The 23,749-nt window shown below is 46.5% G+C and overlaps 1 protein-coding gene across 1 annotated transcript in view; it reads right to left on the minus strand.

Annotated features, from left to right (window-relative positions):
- The window catches only part of LOC119179571 (uncharacterized), a 92,343-nt gene that overhangs the window by 65,406 nt on the left and 3,188 nt on the right, over window positions 1–23,749 (minus strand). The window contains exon 3 of the mRNA XM_037430679.2: window positions 13,864–14,119. Within this exon, the coding sequence (XP_037286576.2) occupies window positions 13,864–14,119 (256 nt within the window). The remainder of the gene's footprint in view (window positions 1–13,863; window positions 14,120–23,749) is intronic.

A 23,749-nucleotide genomic window follows, 5' to 3' on the forward strand; every position in this document is an offset into this window, starting at 1 on the left:
CAGCGGCAGAGTGCAAGACGGCAGAGGGAGCGGCAGCTAAACACTTTTCAGGTCGTACAGCCGCGGTCCACTTATTTTGCTGCCCATAAAGCAGGAACAAGTAAAGAAACTTTGAGACGTCGTTCTCCCAAGACACGGCATGTGTCTACTCGTACAATCGACTACACAGCCGTTTATGATTCTGGTAAACTATGTGCAGCGGGCGTTGGGAGAATGTTTGATTCTGCTCAGGCTCTCAACGGCTGTCTGCTCTGAGGGCTGCGCAGCGGTGCCCCAGTTGCCATGCACGGAGTGTATAGGGTCGATAGTCACTTGAACAGTGTCCCCGGGCAAACAACTTCGAAATAAAAGGTGTTTCTGTAACTGAAAATAGTGAACTTATTTTGAGAAAATACAAAAGAATGAAGGGTCTTCTATTCACAGGGCATGAAATCACATTGAGGAGTTTCCTATTGCGCTTTGGTTAAATCAGTCTTATTTTTATTTATTTATTTATTTATCAGTGCAACCTACTTCTGGACACTATAGAAAAAATAAGAATTCCCAGCCCAGCTATCTGCCCCTTACAATGATATGACCTCATTATATTTCACTGCTATTTTTGTCTTTTGCCTCAACTTTTCTGCCGCAAATGCTCTAACCATCTCTTATTTACGTCTATCATGAACATGTTCAGCTTTGTATTGTCTCTAAAACCCAAAGCCTCATGTAGGCTCTTGGCCAACCATGCACCTGGGTGTATAGCTCAACATTCGCTCGGAATATGCTTCGTCATTTTCTTAACACACACAGCACGTGCAATTTTTTCCTTCTTTACTGAATCTCACTTCATAAAGATGTGTTTTAAGACAACCCAACCTCACATCAAACAGTAAACAACTTCCCTTTGAATTATCATAATATATCTCCCCCAATTTTCTGCTGTTACCCTTTCAACATTTACTCAGTGCTTTCTTTTCCGTTGTTGCTACCCAATAGATCCTATCTGCTACTGAATTTTCACTTAATGTTTGCCGCAGAAATGAAGCGATAGAGCACGTTCTCTGTCACTGCCCTCGTTACAGCGTAAAAAAATGGCAACTAGCTGCTGCGTTAGCTCGTCTTGACGAGAGACCCTTGTCAGAACAGTCAGTGCTTAAAAGGCAACATAATCTGTCTTCGCACAGAAAATCACTGAAGGCCTTATTGAACTTTTTGCGTGGTAGTGGCCTATTGAATAGGCTATAGCGCCCCAGCTTACTTTTTTTTTTCTTTTCTCTTTCGCGCGTCTAATTCACTCTTCACTTTCTTTCCCAACTTTATTCACCATTCTCCCTTCCCTTAGTGCAGGGCAGCAAACCAGATGCTCCAAGTTCTGGTTAACCACCCAGCGTTTCCCTCATTTTATTCTCTCTCTCTCTCACCTAATGCACTTATACCATATCCCTTACGCTGTCAGCCATATACTTGCTGGCGAGTCTCCTAGTTCTTTTAAAGACGAAGCTCCTAAAGGCATGGGTCTGTCCGTCCCTTGTATGTATTGAAACGGGTTGTTTAACAAGCAGGAGTTGACTCGGCGAACGAGAGCTTTATTTAGCGCAAGGGCTAACTGAACGCAAGCCTGCGATCACAGCAAGTCTTCTTCCTTTTCTATACTCGAGCTCCATGCCCACTGCTCTCGTTACAATCACCCCCGGCCGATGGGGGAGCCATCCTGGCGACCTAAGGAGAGGTGTACACAGAAAGGTCATGGTATGGCTTGAGCCGAGAGATGTGTACGATTTCTTGTCCCCGACGGCGGGCGCTTGTCCGGAGATGCATCCAGCGGCTCGACAAGGTAGTTGACAGGGGATGTTTGGCGTACAACTCGATAAGGGCCATGGTACCTGGACGAAAGCTTGTGGGAGAGTCCTGGAGGAGTAGAAGGAATCCATAACCACACCAGTGAGTTGGGAGCAAAGCTCATATGCGTGGTTGACGCGTCGTGGCGATGTTTTTGGCGCGTCTGGTCATGTAACGTGAACGCACGAGCAAGCTTCCGACATTCTTCAGCGTGTGCTGCTGCTCGAGAAACAGTAGTCATCTCTGAAGGGTCCGGTCGATAAGGAAAAATGGTATCCATTGTTGATGATGGCTCGCGTCCATAAAGAAGGAAGAAAGGCGAAAATCCAGTGGTGCTTTGCGTTGCAGTGTTGTAAGCATATGTCACAAAAGGGAATATGCTATCCCAATTTGACTGGTCGGATGAAGCGTACTTGGCCAGCATATCCCCAAGTGTACGATCAAAACGCCCTGTCATCCCATTAGTTTGCGGGTGATAGGCTGTGGTAGTGCAATGTATGATGCGACACTCGCTCAACAACGCTTTGATGGCATCGGAGAGAAAAACGCGGCTGCGATCGCTTAGTAACTCCCGAGGTGCTCCATGCCTTAAAACCAGGTTTTGCAGTATAAAACACACAACGTCTTTTGCGGTAGCAGAAGGTAACGCAGCTGTTTCAGCGTACCGCATTAGGTGGTCGATAGCGACAATGACCCAGAGGTTGCTACTCGAAGTATAGGGAAGCGGACCGTAAAGGTCGATTCCGACACGATCGAAAGCTCGTGCTGGACATGGCAACGGCTGCAAGGGACCTGTGGCATGTTGAGTGGGCATTTTGCGTCGCTGGCACGTAAGGCAAGACTTTACGTAACGGCGAACGAAACGGTACATACCGCGCCAGTAGTACTCCAGCTGCAAGCGAGTGTATGTTTTTAACACACCAGTGTGGCCACATTGTGGATCATCGTGGAACGTGGCACAGATGTCAGAGCGCAGATGTCGGGGGATGACGAGCAACCACTTACGGCCGATCGAGCTGTAGTTTCGGCGGTAAAGCAGGTTATCCCGAATAGCGAAGTGTCCTGCTTAACGGCGAAGCGTCCTAGAAACTGGAGCGGGCGTCCGGTTTGAGAGAAAGTCCAAAAGAGAAGAAATCCAAGCATCTTTGAGTTGCTCGGAAGGCATGTCCGAAATGCTGATGGCCAAGGCAGCACTAGTGGAGATAGGCGAGCCGACAGGCTCTGAAGCCAATGGCAAACGTGACAGGGCATCGGCGTCGGAATGCTTCCGGCCAGTATGTACGTGACCGCCTATAGTGCCAACTTTGCAAACTGCCCACTACTTCGTCCTTTCAAACAACCCACTACACCCCATCACCGATCCACCACTTCACGGACCATAAATCTGTTATAATAAAGGGGGAACAAAAGAGACATATAGCTACCACTTATGAATAATAAAATTCCTTGTATAAATATATACACTGTTTGTCCCGTCTTTGATGATGTAGTGGGTGATGTTCGCAGGTGGTTCACGACTAAGCGATGAAACATTCCAGCGCTTTGCCCCACTCGCCATCATTCACTCCGTGGATGTGCTGTCATTTTTTTTCTTCTACTGTGAGTCAATGCTCTTCAGTTATAGCGAAAAGGAAAGAGGGCACACCTCGTCATTAATGACTTTGTATTTTCTTCGGTCTGCAAGACACCTTTTTACGTCAACACCCCCTTTAAAGAGCCCCTATACCACCCAGAGGTCGTAATTCAGTTATAGTGGGGAAGTTGTGCGCGAGTGTACAGGGAACAGAGAGCCACGAGAAATTTTCTAAACGGTGCCGTAATGGTGGAGTTAGACGCATTCGATTATCAAAACACAGCGAACGCTGCTTTTCCTCTTTCCTTTGCTACCCCGCGCCAGTATCCTCTCTCAAAGCCACTTTGCCCACTCGCCAAGTACCCTTCTGCGTGTTTCCCCTCCCATCACGCGAATTTTTTTTTTTTTTTTCCTCCTTGACTTACCCCACTACCATTTTTCCTTTAATGCGTATCTTTTTTCTCTCCTCTCATATCTACCCTCTTTTACCTTACTTTCTTTTCTTCACTCTCCCTGTCCCTTCAGTCCGTGTTTCCCTGTAAGTGTATCAGTTTAGTCTGCAGGTGCACGTGCGTGGCTAGAAGAATGTGTGTTGCAGGGAGGAGGCGCACGCGGGCAACATGACGAACAACAATGAGCGCGACCTGCAGGCTGAACGATTGCTCAACCAATCGCAACATGAATGCCCTGGACGTCAGATTCAACTTCTCGACGTTACATGGAGGTTGAAAAGGCCCGGAGAGGAGGAGGGATTGTTTTTTCGAATTTTTCGCACTCCCATAGCTCATAGGGCTTTCACATGTGACGTAGTTGAACATGACGGCATCCTGCATACCGTGAGAGTGTTCACTCGAAGTGTTTGAAAATGTATTGGAGGTGGTTTGGAGCCCTTTCGGCAAAAAAAAAAAAAGGCCGCCAGGCAATTGATTGATTGATATGTGGGGTTTAACGTCCCAAAACCATCATATGATTATGAGAGACCGTAGTGCAGGGCTCCGGAAATTTCTACCACCAGGGGTTCTTTAACGTGCACCCCGATCTTAGCACACAGGCCTACAACATTTTCACCTCCATTCGAAATGCAGCCGCCGCAGCCGGGATTCGATCCCGCAAACTGCGGGTCAGCAGCCGAGTACCTTAGCCACTAGACCACCGCGGCAGGGCAGGCCACTAGGCAAGGCATCAATGTTGAAATAAAATAAGCAGTGGATGCTGTTAGAGAAAACTGATAGCATGAAAAACAGTGGACAACCCCACAGTACAAGCTACACGCAAGGGAAACCTTGCCCACGTGCCCGTTATACGTGTAACCGCAACTTGTTCAACAGTTCATTTATAGCGACACCAAAGGTGAATAACAATTTAGACTACACTGATTAATACATACATACCAGAGAAATTCCAAAGTGCAAATTTTACTGGTGATTGCACTTTAATAATAAAGACGATGAAGTAACTGTAGGGAATATTTTGTGACTGCCTTGTGGCATTCTTGTACTATCCTCGATGATGTAATATGTACAGAGTCAAATTCTGCCACTAGTATTTAAATGCTAATTAGAAAGAACATTCCAGCCCATTGTACGCGACCCCAGAATGCTAGCTATGCGTTTTATTCTGATTCTTCAAGGGCCAGTTAACAAGGTGCAACTTTTTTTTTTACACTTCTCAAACAAGCCTGCCAATTCATACAGTAAATCAGGGCAATTACATTTTTCAAATATTACAATGCTGCACACAGCGCAGACCCTCCATTCAGAAAAACGATTGCTGCACCAACTTCGTTCGCCTGATCAATCCTCCTCGTACGCGCAGTGACGCAAGCTTGCTCATGGGCAACTTTACTTACCAATGAGCTCGTCAATTGGTCCTTTGCCCTACAAAACAGGGCTTTGGCCCTGGGGTGAGGCACTTTCAGCTGCGTAGTTCCCATTTTCATTTTTCTGTGCTGCCCTCTGCAGTTTTTTAGAGCCCGAGAACGAAAGCCTCTGAGATAACGAGGTGTCGCGCTACTTTATTGCTAGCAAAAAGGTGCTCCTCGGACCGCTCTTCCTCCCCACACTGTTAACACACGTACTCATGTCGGGCATAGCCTGCTCGGTCGTTGGCAGCGCGGCAGTCGCTTATGGCTTACATCATGCCACGTTGCTGAAGTAAGCAAAGTCAAGACAACGGGCTACGTTTTCCCCCTTCCTGTGGCGGGGAAGGTTGACTAGGCCGTGCGAAAACTTGAAACCAGCTGAAACGGATGTTCAGACTCCAGTAACTTGCTTATTATAGCACATTTTCACAAAATTCCTGTGGCAGCATGTTCAAATTTCAAAAGTTCGCATATTTATATTCATAACAATTTTTTTGGACCATGGTGGTTGTTTACTGGCCCTTTAATGGGTTACTGAACTAAACTATTGCCACCGAGATCATCAGTAAAATTTAAAGACCGGACACTAAAACAGATAGACACAACTTCGTTTTTGGCCAAAATCAGCAGAAAATAATGAACATAATGCATTTTCTCCAAACTGCTAAACATTGGTGCGGTACCACGAACCAGAGGCGACGTTTGCTGATACTTGACATCCTTGGAAATGGGCATGACAACCTCGCCAGACGTTGCCGACACCTCCCTACCCACTCTGCTCTCACTAAGTTCCTAGAATTAGTAGGAATGGCCCTGTCAGCAAACAATACTCCACGGTGAGGCATATGATAGCGATTTTGAGGAAAGGGAAAGTGGGATATAAAAATGAGGTGGAGAAAGGAAAGTACCAGGAAAACTAAAAGTGCACACTGCCTCTTCTGCGGGAAACTCTACCGATGCTCAACCGTGCATGCACTGGTGTATTGCCACTGGGTGCTGACAATCATCTAAAAATAGTCAACTGTTATAAAAAAATGTGAGACAAACTCCGTTTATCAGAATAACCATGTCTTTTAAAAGTGATTTGAATGCCTTCATCATTTTTCCTATTTTTGTGCAGTATCCCTTAAAGAGGCTCTGCAATGCTTCTTGAGCATAGTCGGCAAATGCTGCTGACTGGTTGTCCAAGCTCCTGTGGGCTTGTGAGCCGAATATTATACACCAGAACACAGCGAGCTCAGTGCGTGCTGCCATATTGAAAAGCACGTCGCGCCATCTGGTGCAAGCGCTGCGAAGCAACACCCTGCACTGCCACGTGATCAGATGCTCCACAAATCAAACGCGAAACGTTACAACACGAGTCTGGCCGTAAGCATATTTTGCGCTTTCCCTCCCCTGGAACTTTGAGCTGATTTTCTGTGAAATGTCAAGGAGACCTTCCTCGACTGTCAGGAATATCTACAGCATGTGCTTGCAGAATACGGAAGGAACTTCATCAGGTACGTACTATCGCAATTAAAAAAACGCGAACAGCGGAAAGCGTTGCTTTCAACTAATTCAAACTGCGGCGTGCCTTGGCTGTGGCAAGGCAGATTTTGTAGTGTAAGCTGGCATCAACGTATCGCTAGAATCTGGCTTCAGCTTACGCTCATGCACCGCATCTGTTTATCAATTGCCAGTCCTACCAGGCACTCAATCACACACGCGGTGCAAAAGTGCCTGCCAGAACAAGATTTTAAAATGTTACGGTGACGCCAGTAGAAAGCACAGATTTACCTAGTGACAGTCAAAGCATGTCGCAGTTTGAGTCGAAAGCCACCCTTTCCGCGCCATTCACATCGCTTTACATCGAGATAGCACACTATTACATTTGTTCTAAACGTGTGCGGTGCGTGCATCCCCGCAAGAGTCGTAATATAACCTATTTTCGGCATGCGAAAGAGTACGGCAATGGCTTGGTGCTGCATACTACAGGCATACTGAATGCAAATTGCTGCTGCAAAGCGGAACAGCTGGTGTCACGTTTAAGTAAACGCAACAAGTACACTTACTGGTACACTTTTACTGGGGCTCGCAGTTTTTTCTGCAGATTGCAATTAGATCCACTGACAGCAGAGCTCAACGCTTTTTGTTGCGGATGATAATCTGTGCAATCTGAAAACACCGCACCGGCACAACTGCCGCAACGTATTGTGATATTAACAGACAGTGCTGAGTGACGTCTTACTCTTGTGCTGGTTGTTTTCGCATGGTTTTCACTGCTTTTCCTTAGACAGCACAGTGGTAAGTGCGGTAGTTAGCGTAGCGCTTGAATACAAAAGCAAGTGTACTTACTCATGCATATTTACTAGGCTCGCAGTTTTTTCTGTTTACGCCATTTATCCATTGGCGACAAAGCTCGGCACCTTTGTTGCCGATGGAAATCGGAGAAAGGTGAAAACACTGCACTGGCACGATTCCCGCGATGCGCTGTGAATTTCACAGGCAGTGCTCAGCAATCTCTTCTTCTTGCGCTGGTTGTTGTCGCATCCGAAGACAGCGCAGTGGTACCCAGATGACGTCTTATAAGCGGGCGCAGCGTAAACAGGCGCTTTTTCTTAATTTAAAGTCCCAGAGCCACTGCTTGCCGTATTAGCGGGGCACACCTTGCCTGTTAAAAACAAATTATGGTGTCTCTGGGAGTGATAGTATACCGCAGAAGGCGCCTGGGTGCGAGATAGGCATGCTCTCGTCTATAGCACAGCAGAAAATTTACAATTAAGTCCGACTACCCCGAGTGACATTCTAGTAATAAATGAGAACAGACAATCATTGTCTGTTAGTTTTCCTGTCTAACAAAAAAAAAGGAAGCCCTTGAAATCACACTTCTTCCTTCGTTAGTGCAAATTGAGGCTAGCCCGTCGCCATTGCGTGGGCTTTGTTGCCATTCTTATGTCCTACCATTATATAGTTTCCTTAAGTTAACCAGAGGAGAGTCTGGCAGTGATCATTTAGCGACCATGGGAATGATGGGTAGTACACGGATTTGCCTAGTCTTCGTACTTAGGGGCGGCAAATCGCACTTGTGGCTTCATTTATTCCTGTGTTTCGGTTTCATTTCGAAGAAAAGAACCAACCCTCTTGAACTTCATGACCAGATTTGGAATGGTAAGCCTAAAAGAAAAAGGTACTGAAGAGCAAACGCTGAACGTTTGATAAGTTTTGTTTCGTGACAAAAAAGTCTAAGCCACACGAAAAGTCAGAAAAACAAACATTAAACAAATCCGTGTACTACGCATCATTCCCATACTTGCTGAACCGCCATGCATTGCTGCTCCCATAGGCACTAGCGCCACAGTTCCCTCTAGTGTATATTCAGAAAATTTTATGCCCAACGTGACTCTCCCCTACTCTATGGCCCCGCTGCGCTGCGCACGAACTCTCAAGACCTTTCGCGTGCACACATCACTTCCAGAGCCAGTCAGAGACCTATCTGAACATCACACACGTTTTCAAGCATGGAGACGTGCTCGCGGCACCTTTTGTGTTGTACTTTTCGCCCGTGGCGAGAATAAGCCTCGTTTGCTTTTCTGTCGCCATTTTGAAACGGGCGCTGTACTGTGTTTTTAGTGTTGCCAAAGGCAATAAAGTATTGAGACTTGTTTGAGAGCAGTACCATGTACTTACCACGCTACGCTCGACACCTTGGCTGTCCGAACCCGTGTGTGCAGCGTTGTTAGCCGCGTGTGGCGACGGTGAACGCGGCCTTGCGGCTCACTAAAACTGAACCTACACTAGTGGCCATTCTCTTTCGCGATGCGCTGTACACTACACATTCTAGTAATAAAGATATACCAGGAGGCTCAGTGTCATACATACATGATATGCAACTAGATTTAACTTATTTTTGTACTTTCAGTGGTTTTCCTTATATGCCTCAAACTGCTGTTTAATATGCTTGAATGTATAACTCTGTTGTATACCCTTCACATAAGCACATGGCTTTCAAGCAAATTGTTTCACTCTCTGCACAAACTTTACCAAGCTTGCCTACCCCTACATATTGCAAACAAATAAATTTTATTGAGCTCAAATTGAATGTGAAGCTCCACAGTATACTCTATTAGCTCAGCGAAAGTGTGTAGTACAGGCAACATACCTTTAGCACTTAGTTTCCCACAGCAAAGCCAGTTGCACTAAACATATTTTTTCGCACACTTATATGTAATAAGGATGCGTACAAAGGTATTAACCGGAAGCCTGGAAAATTTAGCTCTAATTACCAAAGAAAACAAATGTCCACATATGTGGACACTAGGTACACTAGGTCCATCATCCTTCTTCTATGTTCTTGGAAACTTTGCCTGCTGACAACTACGTTTCAATGCCTTAGTCATCATCTTGATCACTACTTACCATAATTAATGCCTTCATGACCAGTTCAACCCATTCGTCATTAATATATTTTCGCTCATTATCACCACCAACCCCTTAATCCTCATGTTCCCCAACACTTTGATCATCACAATCATTATCATCATTCCAGGCCCATTCACTTCAGGCCTGCAGGTCTAATTCAATGTGTTTGTCATCATCTTTATTGTCATTGATTATCGTTCCCAAAGTGTTCCTGGTTACAGTAGACTCTCAATAAACGGAAATCTGTTAAACGAAACTTCTGCCTCAGAAATCCTTGGTTTCGGGCTTGTATTGTGCACTCATGTTCACCTCTCAGTAAACGTAACTCCTGTTAAATGAAACATATTTTCCCGGCCCCTTCAGGTTCCGTTTACTGAGAGTTTACTGTACGTTTAAAGTGATGTTTCCATTATCAGCAGCAGCATTGTTCGAGAGGCCCCTGCTTGTTGATTGCTCTGTTTCAATGTAGTAATTGTCGCTGCTTTCCAAATCAGAACTTTTGCTCCCACTAGCCTACTTGAAAATTATGGCATAAATTTCTTCATAATGAAACCTACGTCTGAAATAAAGCAAAGAAATTTTAAATACAACTTGTAAAAAGTGTATTCAGCTATACTACAGATAATGTTTTACTATACAGCTATACTACAGATAATACTACAGATAAAGCCTGGAATATCTCGTACACAAATTTAGATTTCCGGGAGATTTTCATGGCACCCGTACAAACAGAAGAAACTGTCAAAACCTGAGTCTCCCGGACAATGAGGGAGACTTGGCAGGTATGTGACGATAACACCAATATATACTGTTCACTCCTGGTGGCGGAATATAGCACAACGCCGTTTTCGTGGCCTCCTCGACTAGCTACGACAACGCGCCGTAGCCAATTGCGGAGGCCACGCTATTATACTAATTTTATTTTTTTCTGTCAAAAATAAAAATCTTTCAGGTGATGATGGTGATGACAGTAGATTTTAGCGGCGCAAGGGCAACTCAGGCCAAAGAGCACCAAACACAGGGTTTTTCGTCGGTTCAATTATAGAAAAAAAATCTACCTAGGGTGGCAAGAATAAAGAGTGGGGCATAGGGATTAAACTTAAGTGTAATGACTATGTGTGATGAGTTTAAAACGGTATAAACCTATGGGTTTTAAAAAGTAACGCAGTGGCGGCAGTGGTCCTTGCCAGGACAAGGAGTGCGTGCTGCATGACATTTGGTAAAGAAGTCTCAGCGGTTCTCTCAGGATTGAGAGAGGCTTAGATTAGTGAGAATGTAATGGAATGCAGGAATCCAACATCAGTTAAGAACTTTAAAACTACTTTTGTGGGAAACATGGTATCCTCACCAAGAAAGAATAAAGCGTGAGGCGGTATGTGGCATTTGTATAGCTTTGGGAAATGATGCAGTCTTTGTGGTTCAAGGTATGGGCACATAATTAAAACGTGAAGGACAGATAGCACATCACCACATTTTTCACAACACGGTGCTGGAGACTTGCTTAAAAGGTGCGAGTGTGTTGCATGTGTATGACCGATCCTGAGTCTGCACAGTGCAACCTCTTGATGCCTGTTACATTTTTCAAGAGCATATCTACATTATCTTGGCTTTACTGTGTGCAATTTGTTTTCAATTGCTGCATTTTATTCCTCTTGCCATTGCCTACGCATTCCGTTTCTGGTTAGCGGCCTCAAGTCCTCATATGGGATGACGACTACGTCTACTGTTGGGCGGAGTCCAGCGGACTTCGCAAGTAGTTCCGCTGCCTCATTGCCAGCTATGGTGCAGTGTCCCGGAATCCAGCATACCATGATTTTAGGCTTGGATCTGTAGGCTGACATGAGGCAGTTTAGAAGGGTATTAGTCACTGGATTTTTATGCGTCTTTGAGGAAGACAACGCAGTCGCTGCACTGGGGGAATCTGTGTATATTATGAAGGCTGGTTCTTTCTTCTTTAAGATGTGCCTTATAGCTAGCAGTATGCCATAGCACTGAGCAGTAAATATGCTGGTATGTTCATTCATTGTTGCAGATTCACAGTACGCTGGGCCGTATGCAGCACATGCGACGGCCGAGGACTTGGAACCATCAGTGTAGTACTCAGCACACCTGTATTTTGCCTGCAAGTATATAAAATGCTGATCGATTGCAACTGGGAGGCTATGCTTTCCTACCTCTAGAAATGACAAGTCACAATTGATAGCCCGCATTTTCCATGGTGCTAGCGTGTCCTTGTGGGAGCTTAGTTGAAGATTGGAGACGAGTATATGCAGATTTTTAAAGTGTGAGGCCACTCTGATGGGATACGTTGGCGTAGCTGATGGTCGCCTCAAAAACAGGTGGGTGTTTGATGTATCCTGCAATAGCTCGCGAGATGGGTGGTCGACGTGGGAAAGCACCTTGGTTGCATACTTGATGCTTGTGAACTGCCGTTGTTGTTCTAATGACCACCGATCTGTCTCAACATACAGGCAGGCTGTTGGGCTGGTTCGGAAAGGACCACTAACCAGACGAAGCCCGTGGTGATGCACTGGGTCGAGCATCTTAAGTGCGGATCTCGATGCTGATTCGTACACAACCGAGCCATTATCAATTCGTGAGAGCACTACACTACTGAGAAGGTTTAATAGACAGTCACAATCTGCACCCCATGACTGATTCGAGAGAATCTTTAGCAAGTTCAAGGCTTTCAAGCATTTCAGTCGCAGCTGCTTGTTATGTGGCACAAAGCTGAGCTTTTCATCCATCACAACACCTAGAAATTTATGATCCTTCTTAGTAGCAATGGTGTGTTCATCCATTGAAATGTTGGGGGATGGCCTCATGCCACTAGTTTTGAATAGAGTAGGCAAACAGTCTTGTCACAGTTAAAACTTAAAACCATTTTTGTCTGCCCAGCCTGAGAGCTTATTTACTGCCAACTGAATCTGACGTTCGCAGATGGCTAGGTTGCACGATTTGAAGCTGATCTGAATGTCATCCACATATACAGAGTAGGAGATTGTTTTAGACAGGATAGTGTTTATGGAGTTCATTTTTACAATGAATAGTGTGCAACTAAGCAGGCCACCCAGGGGGACACCATTTTCCTGCGTAAACCGCTTTGAAAGGACATTTCCAACACGAACCATGAACGTACGTTCAGAGAAGTAGCTTTGAATTGTATTCAGCATGTCCCCTGACACTCCAAGAGATTGCAAGTCACGGAGAATGCCACAATGCCATGTCGTGTCGTAAGCCTTCTCCAAGTCGAAAAATACAGAAAGGAAGTGTTGTTTGTGAATGAAGGCATCCCTGACGTAGGATTCGAATGCTACCAGTTGGTCAGTTGTCGACCGGCCTGATCTCAATCCAGCTTGACAACGGTCAAGGAGGCCATTATATTCAAGGCAATACATGAGGTGGCGGTTTACCATTTTTTCAAATACCTTGCAAAAGCAGCTAATCAAGGCGATAGGCCTATAACTAGCAACAAGTGTGGCTTCTTTTCTTTGAGGATGGGTATAATAACTGCCTCTTCCCAGGCCTTGGGTAGGCGCCCGGAGAACCATACGCTGTTGAACAGTAAGAGAATGGCATCAAGCGTGTGTTCATGTAAGTGTTTCAGCATGCCATATGTAATCTTGTCTGGGCCTGCTGCTGAGTTGCCACATGTTGCCAGCACTGCCTTCAATTCGTCTATGGTAAACAAAGTATTGTAGCCCCCAGCAGATGGCCTTCTATCACGGATACGCTTGCGTTCCTCACCAAGCTTGTGTCGTTTAAAGGAGTCTGCATAATGTGCTGAGCTGAAGATGTACTCAAAATGTTGGCCTATGGCATCTGCCTGGTGTTCCAGAGTATCACCAGCAGTACTGACGAGAGGGACCAGATGAGTGTTGTGCCCTTGAAGTGCTCTTACCCTGTTGTACACCCTATGCGTATCAGTGTAGGAGTTAACTGACAAGAGAAAGGACTGCCAGCTTTGCCGCCACTTTGATTCTTGTTGGATACGCCTACCATTTACTTTTGCACGTTTGAAATTCATCAGGTTGTCAGCTGTAGGGTACCTGCGAAATTTCGACCAAGCTTTGTTTTGGTTCTCGCGAGCTTTTTTGCAATCCGCAAATGGATTGCCTCTTTAAGGCAATCCATTTGCTAGCCTGATCCCATTACACTGATATGTTTTGTCCACAAATGTGTTTGTCAGGACACAAAGGGTTAGGCTTACATTTCTGTTTCCCTTTTCAGTGATCTCGCAGATAGTCAGAGATTCTCGAGCTGGTTCTGGAGGCTCAGCGGTAGCATCACTCAGCACAGGTGCCTCCCTGCATGTGTCAACGACCTTTCGTTCTTTCTGCCGGGTAAGCCGACAGCCAGCTTTCGTCTTTGGGGTTGATGGAGGCTTTTGCACAGGTTGCTCCACTTTTGGATCTCGTGTGCCACCTGAGGCTGCAGTGGCTGCAGCTGCCCTTCTAGTCGTCCTCCTATAAAAGAAGTTTAGGATAGATTAATGCGAATCTCATAAACCGTTTGCATAGTCTACACACGTGACTCACAAAGGGGAATCTGCGGGACCCATGTGGCCGGGCCCCTGGCAATGTATAGCCCAATCAGAAGATCAGATTGCGCTCAAATATGTCAGGCTAGACCACAATAACGACCAAAACGACAATGGAACCACGTGTTACACAGGACGACGAAAGTTGCATCAGTATACCTCCCATAATTCCCTCATTCCCGGGCGCTACCGGGGTCATCAAAGGTAATGGCCACAAGGACTTCAAAGAAAGACGAGCAACCAGCAACCATGCATTTCTTTGCTCTCGTATTGATCAGAACAAATGTCAGCAATTCTGCAGCTATTGTATGCCCTATTATCGTACAGCTGTTCTCAATCCCCCTATTATAATCTAACCGCACATTAGGACAATACACAAAGAAAGAAGCAAACAAACAAATGCAGATAAACATGTGGGAAAAAAAATTTATGAAGATTTAACAACTTGCCCAACTTTCCATAGCGTTGACTCAATTTTCTACATTCCAAAAAATTATCCTGCTTCTTTTATTGTCATTCCTCCAATTTCTATCTACATAAGAGTGTGCCTGAAAAAAATAGGCTTTGTTATTGCTTTTTCTGTAACTATTCCCCAGTTCCGTGCTAGTTGCTAGCAGTAGCAACAATGAAGGTCCTACAATATAATCTGCAGAATATAAAATCTGAGCGACAGGTTTAGCTTTGAATTTCCAGTGGCACCTTCGTATAATCGATGATCTTTTGCTAAACATTATAAATATAGAAATCAAATGAAAGTACAGCACCAATTGGCCAGTTCTGTTCTCACAAAAAGAGAGGATAAATAAGTTCATCAAGGGCTCCAAGGAGCTTGGCTAGCATGTTTTCTCTTCAGGGACAAAGGGTTCCATTTGACCAGTTGTTCAAGGAGTGTGTGCATGCCTAGAATTACACATATAAATATTAAGCATCATAAAATGCTCTGGCTAATGACTGGCTCAAAGACCACAGCCCTGAGCGCACAATATGTATTGTAATGATGGAATGCCTTTATAGTAGACTCGCGATAATTCAAACTCTGATAATTCATACTGTGGCGAAGCCTTCGAACAGTGGGTCGTCCTCTTGAGCGCATTCTAGTGGGTTGCCCTTTTTTAGCAAACGCCATGTTCCGGTGTCCCCCGCATCCGCGACCCTCCTGTCTTCACCGGCGCGGATGGCACTGACGTCGAGGACTGGCTCGCTATGTACGAACGCGTCAGCGTCCCCAATCATTGGGACGAGGCAGGTAAACTCGGCAACCTGGTTTTCTACCTTGCGGGTGTGGCCGGCATGTGGTATAACAACCACGCATCCGATTTCCCCACTTGGTCCGCTTTCAAAACCGCCGTCGTCGACGTGTTCGGCCGTCCTGCCGTTCGTAAGCTGCAAGCCGAACAGCGGTTACGTGAACGAGCACAGCAGACCGGTGAGTCCTTCACAAGTTACATAGAGGACATCCTTGACTTGTGCAAGAAAGTGGACCCGAGCATGTCAGAGGCCGACAGAATTACCCATGTTCTAAAAGGCATCGCCAACGATGCCTTCACCATGCTCCGGCCAAGAACCCTCGCACTGTGGCAGAGATCATTACACTATGCCAAAGTTACGAGGAGCTGTGACGGCAGCGCTCGATGACCCGTCGACCGCCCTCACGTGACGCTGATCTCTCGGCCTTGTCAACACTTCCTGACCACACCACCTTGCTCGCTGAAATCAAGTCATTCGCCATTCGTGCGTGAGGAAGTTGCCCGCCAGGTCTCTTTACTGGCCTTTGCTTCCCCGCAACGTGCTGAACAGTCGTCAAGCACACTTCTGCCTCCCCTACGCCGAGCCATTCAGCAGGAAATCGCGGAGGTCGTTCCAGAATACCACCAGCCGCCTCCAGTATCTACACCACTCAGTTACGCCCAAGTTGTCGCCAGGCCATCCCCACAGATTCCAGTAACTGGCCCCCTTGGTTACACCGAAACCATCGCCAGACCCCAGGCCTTCGGAGAAACTGTGCCGCCTACATATACCGACGTCATCCACGTGCCCCGTGTGCCGCCCACTATGCAGTTATATCAGCAGCCGGCTCGCCCATCGCGTTCTTCGACATGGATGGGACCCGCGAACCGATGGCGCACTGCGGACAATCGCCCCATCTGCTTTGCTTGTGGTTGCGTCGGTCAGGTCACGTAGCACGCTACTGCAATCGTGTGCAGCGACCGCAGGTCGCCTCCAATTATCCCAGCCAATCGAGCCGCTTTTATGACCAACCGCCGCCTACGTCACCGTCGTCTCGCCCCGCTCCATCTACCCGCCAATCACATTCTCCGCGACGTCACTCACTGTCGCCGATGCGGCCACGTTCACTAGAGGGTGACCAGGAAAACTAGTCGTCGCAGTCCACGAGGCAAGGGCTGCGACGCTGTCGAACTGCGGAAGCCCTCAGGAAAGCCCATCGAACGTGATAGACGTGCTTGTGGATGGTGTTCGTGCATCTGCCCTTGTAGATACTGGAGCCGCCGTATCCGTCATGAACGCAAAGCTTAGCCGATTACTGCGCAAAGTGACCACGCCACTTTTCGGGCTCTCCCTCCGTACAGCCAGCGCCCAAAGCATTCACCCTACAGCGATGTGTACAACCCGCCTCATGATTCAGGACGTGATGTATGCCGTCGAATTCATCATAATTCCTTCATGCTCTTACGACGTCATCCTAGGATGGGATTTTCTCTCCCGCCACGACGCCGTCATTCATTGCGCACCAGCAGAAATAGAGCTGACACCATTCTCTTTTTTGACGCCGGCCGACAGTCCATCTGCTGCAAGCAAGTTACTTGTCAGGGACGACACGCAAGTGCCTGCAAACTCGTCCGCGGCGGTGTCGGTCTACTGCGCAAGTCTTTCCGACACCGCTGCACTCCTCTCACCATCTCATCGTGTTTTCACCAGAAAAGGTTTGCTGGTTCCTTTCGCCACCGTGCAAGTCACTCGCGGCAGCACCACTATTTTTGTTCTGAACTCATCCCCGTACAGTGTTACGTTGGTGCGAGGGGAATGTCTCGGCAGCGTGGAACCCATCGAAGACGCACAAGTCATGGATCAACCTGATGACACGCACTGCCGAAGTTCCAATACGGTTAGTGCTGTTTCTACATCTGTTTCATCATCCGCTGATGTATTCGGTCCTTCCATCGCCGACAACCTTACGCCGGTCTAGCGCTCCCAGCTTCTGGCCCTGTTGGAAGAATTCCACTCTTCTTTCGATGTCGCTCAACCTTCTCTCGGCCGCACATCCACTGTTACGCATCGCATTGACACTGGCGCACAACCACCACTACGGCAACGTCCATATCGCGTATCTCCCACAGAACGCCGTGTAATCAACGAGCAAGTGGACGACATGCTACGCCGCGATGTTATTCGACCCTCTAACAGCCCCTGGGCATCTCCTGTCGTTCTCGTCGCGAAGAAGGACGGTTCTGTGCGGTTCTGTGTGGACTACCGACGCCTCAACAAGATCACTCGTAAGGACGTGTACCCACTACCGCGTGTGGATGACGCGATTGACAGCCTGCAAGGAGCCCAATTCTTTTCATCTCTAGATTTGCGCTCAGGGTACTGGCAAGTACCTATGGCTGCGGACGCTCGACCGAAGACCGCTTTCGTCACTCCCAACGGCTTGTACGAATTCAACGTCATGCCGTTTGGGCTGTGCAATGCGCCCGCCACCTTTGAGCGCATGATGGATACCGTTCTGCGTGACCTGAAATGGCACACGTGTCTGTGCTACCTCGATGACGTCGTCGTTTTCGCTCCGGACTTCTCCACGCATCTTCAACGCTTGCGGCATGTTTTAACGCGTCTGAGTGACGCCAGTCTGCAACTGAACCTGAAGAAGTGCCGATTTGCAGCTCGGCAGTTGACAATACTCGGCTACGTCGTGTCGAAGGACGGAATTCTCCCCGATCCAGCCAAGCTTCGAGCAGTAACCAAGTTCCCCAAGCCGACATCCGTCAAGGAACTGCGCAGTTTCATAGGACTGTGTTCCTACTTTCGGCGCTTCATCCGAAACTTCGCGTCCATCGTATCGCCGCTGACAAAGCTCCTCGGTAGTAACGAGCCTCTCCATTCGTGGTCATCACAGTGTGACAACGCATTCACAACGCTCCGTCGTTTGTTGACGTCGCCTCCCATACTCTGCCACTACGACCCTACTGCCCCTACAGAGGTACACACGGACGCCAGTGGTGTCGGTCTCGGCGCTGTCCTTGCGCAGCGCAAACCAGGGTTCCCGGAATATGTCGTGGCGTATGCAAGCCTTACGCTTACAAAAGCCGAGACTAATTACACCGTCACTGAGAAAGAATGTCTGGCAATCGTCTGGGCCCTTACCAAGTTCCGACCTTATTTGTATAGTCGCCCATTTGATGTAGTCACCGAACATCACGCACTATGTTGGTTGTCATCATTGAAAGATCCCTCAGGCCGTCTCGCCCGGTGGGCACTTCGCCTGCAAGACTACGACATCCGCGTGCTGTACCGCAACGGAAGGCAGCATGCTGACGCCGACGCCCTGTCACGCTCTCCCTTGCCTAACGACAATGCCCATGACTCAGCGTCTCACCTTGCCGTTTCTTCCATTAGCATTCATGCCGTTGCTACTGAACAGCGCAAGGATCAATGAATTGCCTCACTGATAGACTTGCTGACTGATCCATCCACTTCATCCACTCGCGCGTTGCGTCGTCAAGCCCACCATTTCGCCGTTCGCGACGACCTTCTCCACCGACGCAATTACAACGGTGACGGCCGCCAGTCTGCGCTCTGACATATGCGAATTCTTTCATTCTGATCCGCAATGTGCGCACTCCGGGGTATTGGAGACTTACCAGCGCATTCGCCAACGATACTTTTGGCGCGGCATGTACCGCTATGTGCAGAAATTCGTTTGCTCCTGCATAGAATGTCAGCGCCGCAAAACTTCAACGCACCCGCCGCCGGTAGGTATGCAACCTCTACCTTGCCCTGCCAGGCCGTTTGGGCGCGTTGGCATCGATTTGTACGGGCCACTTCCACTAACGTCGGCTGGTAACCGCTGGGCCATTGTTGCGCACACCATCGACGCTATACTTCCGTACAAGCCAGATCCGTCAGAGTGGGCGCCTATTTCTGCTACAGCCAAGCTTGCTGAAGAGTGTCGAGAGCTTGCAAGGACCTTTACAGCGCATGATCAAGAGCGGCAAAAAGGCATTCGCGCTGACACCAGCACTACTGTGCCCACGTTCCTCCCTGGAGCGCTCGTCTGGTTCTCGATCCCTACCACTTCAACTGGCCTATCTTCAAAACTATTGCCCAAATACGAAGGCCCCTACCGTGTCGTCGAACGCACTTCCCCTGTAAATTACTTGATCGAAATCATCGAATCATCTTCGGACATGCGCCGTCGAGGGCGCGACATTGTCAACGTGGAGCGCCTCAAAGCCTACCACGACCCGCTCATAGTAACCAGCTGTTAGGTCGCCAGGCGGCTCCCTCTTCGTACCCGGGGTAGTTGTGGCGAAGCCTTCGAACAGTGGGTCGTCCTCTTGAGCGCCTTCTAGTGGGTTGCCCTTTTTTAGCAAAAAGAAGAGCAGCTCGTGCAGAGAGTCGGTACCCGCATTGACTGTCGCTGTCAAGCATAGTCGACAAGTGTCCGCCAATAAACGTCTCAACAATACCTTCGAATAATTCAAACAAAACTGAAATTTTTGGTTGTCCCTGTATGCTTTCAATATATTTAAAAGCCTCTTCATTCAAACTCTATCATTCAATTATTTCATACTTTTTGTGGTTCCATACCAGAAAATATCTCCTTCTTTCCCACTACTATTTAAAAATTTGGGTGCTTTTATAACCCTAACGCACTAAATATGAAAAATACGAGTCTCAGGCCTTGAATAAAAAAGGCTTTGCTAGTAAACCAGTGTTTGAAACAAAGCACACCCATGGTAAACTGTGATGCTTCTCAACTGGCATGGAGAGTTTTGTGCTGAAGGCAAGTATATCAAAGAAGCAATGGGCATTTCACGATTTCATTAAGAGTTCTGATCAGAAGTAAATGGCTGATAAAATTGTGGACCTTAATCCTCTGCGTTCTGTTCATTGCATGCAGTTAGGGTCTAAACACGCTTAAAAAATTTTAAATGAAAAGAAATCAATGCCTAATCATAATGTGAGGTATCACCTCACCCACAGTCATATATCTGAGAACTTGACGGTTCAAACTTCTTGATAATTCAAACAAAATTAAGAGGTCCCTTCAAGTTTGTATTAACAAGAGTTGACTGTATTTACAAGGCAAGAGACGCTTAATGCAGCGCAAGGGACAGAACAGTCCGCCGCATAGCCACTTACTCTCTTTCACTTTGCAGCCTTCTTGGCTCTTTTTTGGCAAAAAATATAGGTCGTAAAATGCCGAGCAAGCACCCCAGCTATCATCATCATCAGCCTGACTACACCCACTGCAGGGCAAAACCCTCTCCTATGATCCGCCAATCAACCGGTCTTGTGCTTTCCGTTGTCACGTTATACCCACAAACCTTTAATCTCATCGGCCCACCTAACTTTCTGTCTCTGTTTCGTGTGTTTGCCTTCTCTGGGAATCCAGTCAGTAACCCTTAATAACCACAGGTTATCCTGCCTACATGCTACGTGTCCGGCACATGTCCATTTCTTTTTCTTGATTTCAACTATGATATCCTTAATTCCAGTTTGTTCCCTGACCCACTCTGCTCTCTTCTTGTCTCTTAAGGTTACACTTATCATTTTCCTTCCTCTCGCTCGCTGTGCGGTCCTCAATTTAAGCTGAACCCTCTTTGCAAGCCTCCAGGTTTCTGCTCCGTAGGTAAGCACTGGCAAGATGCAGCTTTATATACCTTCCTCTTGAGGGATAGTGGCAATCTACCAGTCATGATTTGAGAGTGCTTGCCAAATGTGCTCCACCCCAGTCTTGTTCTTCCAGTAACTTCAATCTCGTGGTTCGTTTCTGCGGTTATTACCTGTCCTTAGTAGACATATTCCTTTACAACTTGCAGCATCTGTCCACAAATCACAAAGTACTGTTTTCTGCTGAGATTTTCGCACATTACTTTAGTTTTGTGCGTATTCATTTTCAGACCTACTTTCCTGCTTTCCCTGTCCAGTTCAGTAATCATGAGCTGTAATTCGTCCCCTGAGTTAATCATCAAGGCAATTTCATCAGCGAATTGCAGGTTAATAAGATACTCTCCATTAACTCTTATCCCTAACTCTTCCTAGTCTAGGTTCTTGAATATCTCCGGTAAACAAGCGATGAATAGCATTGGAGCGATCGTATCTCCCTGCCTTACACCCTTCTTTATTGGGATTCTGTCACTTTCTTTATGAAGAACTATTGTGGCTGTGGATCCTCTGTATATTTCTTTCAGTACATTTATGTAGAGTTTTCAATGGCCTGATTCAGTAGTACCTGCATTACTGCTGATGTCTCAACTGAGTCAAATGCCTTCTTGTAATCTATGAAAACTATGTATAGGCGTTAGATGTATTGAGCGTATTTCTCGATTACCTAATTTATAGTATGAATATGGTATATTGTGGAGTAGTCGGTACGAAATCGTGCTTGGTCCTTTGGTTAATTGAAGTGTAAGATTATCTTTATTCTATTAGCTAATATTTTTGTAAACAGTTTGTAGAGAACGGACAATGAGCTGATTGGCCTGCAATTTTTTTAAGTCTTTGACGTCTCCATTCTTATGAATCAAGATGATGTGTGCGTCCTTACAAGATTCTCAAACCCTTCCCGTCAAAAGAAACTTTGTATAGAAGGTGGCCAGTTTTTCTAACACAATTTCTCCGCCATCTTTCAGGAGGTCTGTTGTTACTTCATCCTCACCAGGGGCTTTGCCTCTTTGCATTCCTCCTACGAATTTCCTTACTTCTCCTGTCGTTACTAATAGGATGTCAAATTCCTCTGGTCCATTATTGTTTCTCACAATATAATCCTGGTTATTTTGACTTCTGTACAGTTCTCTATAGAACTCCTCTGCCATCTTGACTATCCTATCCATATTGGTTATGACATTGCCTTTCTTGTTCCTCAATGCATACATCCAATTTTTGCCTATGCACAAGTCTCCCTTCACAGCTTTTAAGCTTCTGGCACTTTTTACAGCCTGCTCAATTCTTTCCATGTTGTACCTCCTGATGTTGGCTACCTTACGCCTACTGATTAACTTCAAAAGCTCCACTAGCTCTATTTTGTCAGTTGCATTTTAGGCTATCATCGTTTGTCGTCTCCTAATAAGATTTTTCATCTCTCGAGATATTTTGCCAGTTTCCTGTCTAGTGACTCAACCTCCAACTTCTATTGCACACACTTTAATGATACTAGTAAGATTATCGTTCATTCTGTCAGCGCTAACCTCAGTTATCTCATTTAGTGCCTCGAATCGATTCTGAAGCAAAACTCTGAATTCCTGTATTTTCTCTCACCACCAGTTCATTAATTGGCTTCTTGCGTATAAGTTTTTGTCTTTGCTTTTTGAAATCTAGGTGAATACGAGCTCTTACCATTCTATGGTACCTGCATCTAATCTTGCCTACTACTTCAACATCCTGTACAATGTCTAAGTGTACGCACAGAATGAAGTCAATTTCATTTTCAGTTTCTCCATTAGGACTTCACCACGTCCACTTACGGTTAGCCCGTTTTCTGAAAAAGGTATCCATAATCCGTAACTTATTACATTCTGCGAACTCCACTAATAACTTCCCTTTGGCATTTCTAGAGCCGATGTCATTCCCCCACTGCATGGTCTCCGGCTTGTTTCGTGCCTGCTTTGGCATTAAAGTCGCCATAAGAATAGTATACTGTGTCTTTACTTTATTACTGGTTGACTCCAAGTCTTCATAAAAGCATTCAACCAAATTATCATCATGACTCTATGTAGGCGCGTAGGCCTGTACCACTTACATATTGTACAATTTGTTAAACTTAATTATGATACTTGCCACCCTCTCACTGATTCTATAGTATTCTTCTATGTTGCTAGCAATATTCTTGTGTATGAGAAACCACCCTCCTAGTTCTTTTCTGTCAACTAATCCACGGTAGAATAGGTTGCGTCCATTCTTCAGCGCTGTATAAGCCTCACGTGTCCTCCTAAATTTGCTGAGCCCTATTACATCTCATTCAATACCCTCTAATTTCTCGAATAGCATAGCTAGACTAGCTTCACTAGCGTTTTAATGTTGAGGGTAGCCATGTTCAGATTCCAATGGCCGCCTGTCCGTACCCAGCGATTCTTAGCACCTTCCGCTGCAGCGCAGGTCTGACCACCACCTTGGTAAGTTGCTGTGCAGCTGCTGGAGACTAAGAACTAGGGTTCATTGCTGTGTTCATGGGAGGTTGTGGCCAGGTACTGCACCATGGTGGCCAATCCTGCTCTAATGATAGAGTGCATTACAAGCAGGTGGTCACTCGCCAGTGAGGCCACACCTCAGGCATCTTTTTTTACCTTCTTGTTTAACGATTCCATCATCACGCATT

The sequence above is a fragment of the Rhipicephalus microplus genome, chromosome 7 (genome assembly GCF_043290135.1).
Source record: "Rhipicephalus microplus isolate Deutch F79 chromosome 7, USDA_Rmic, whole genome shotgun sequence".
Taxonomy (NCBI): Eukaryota; Metazoa; Arthropoda; class Arachnida; order Ixodida; family Ixodidae; genus Rhipicephalus; species Rhipicephalus microplus.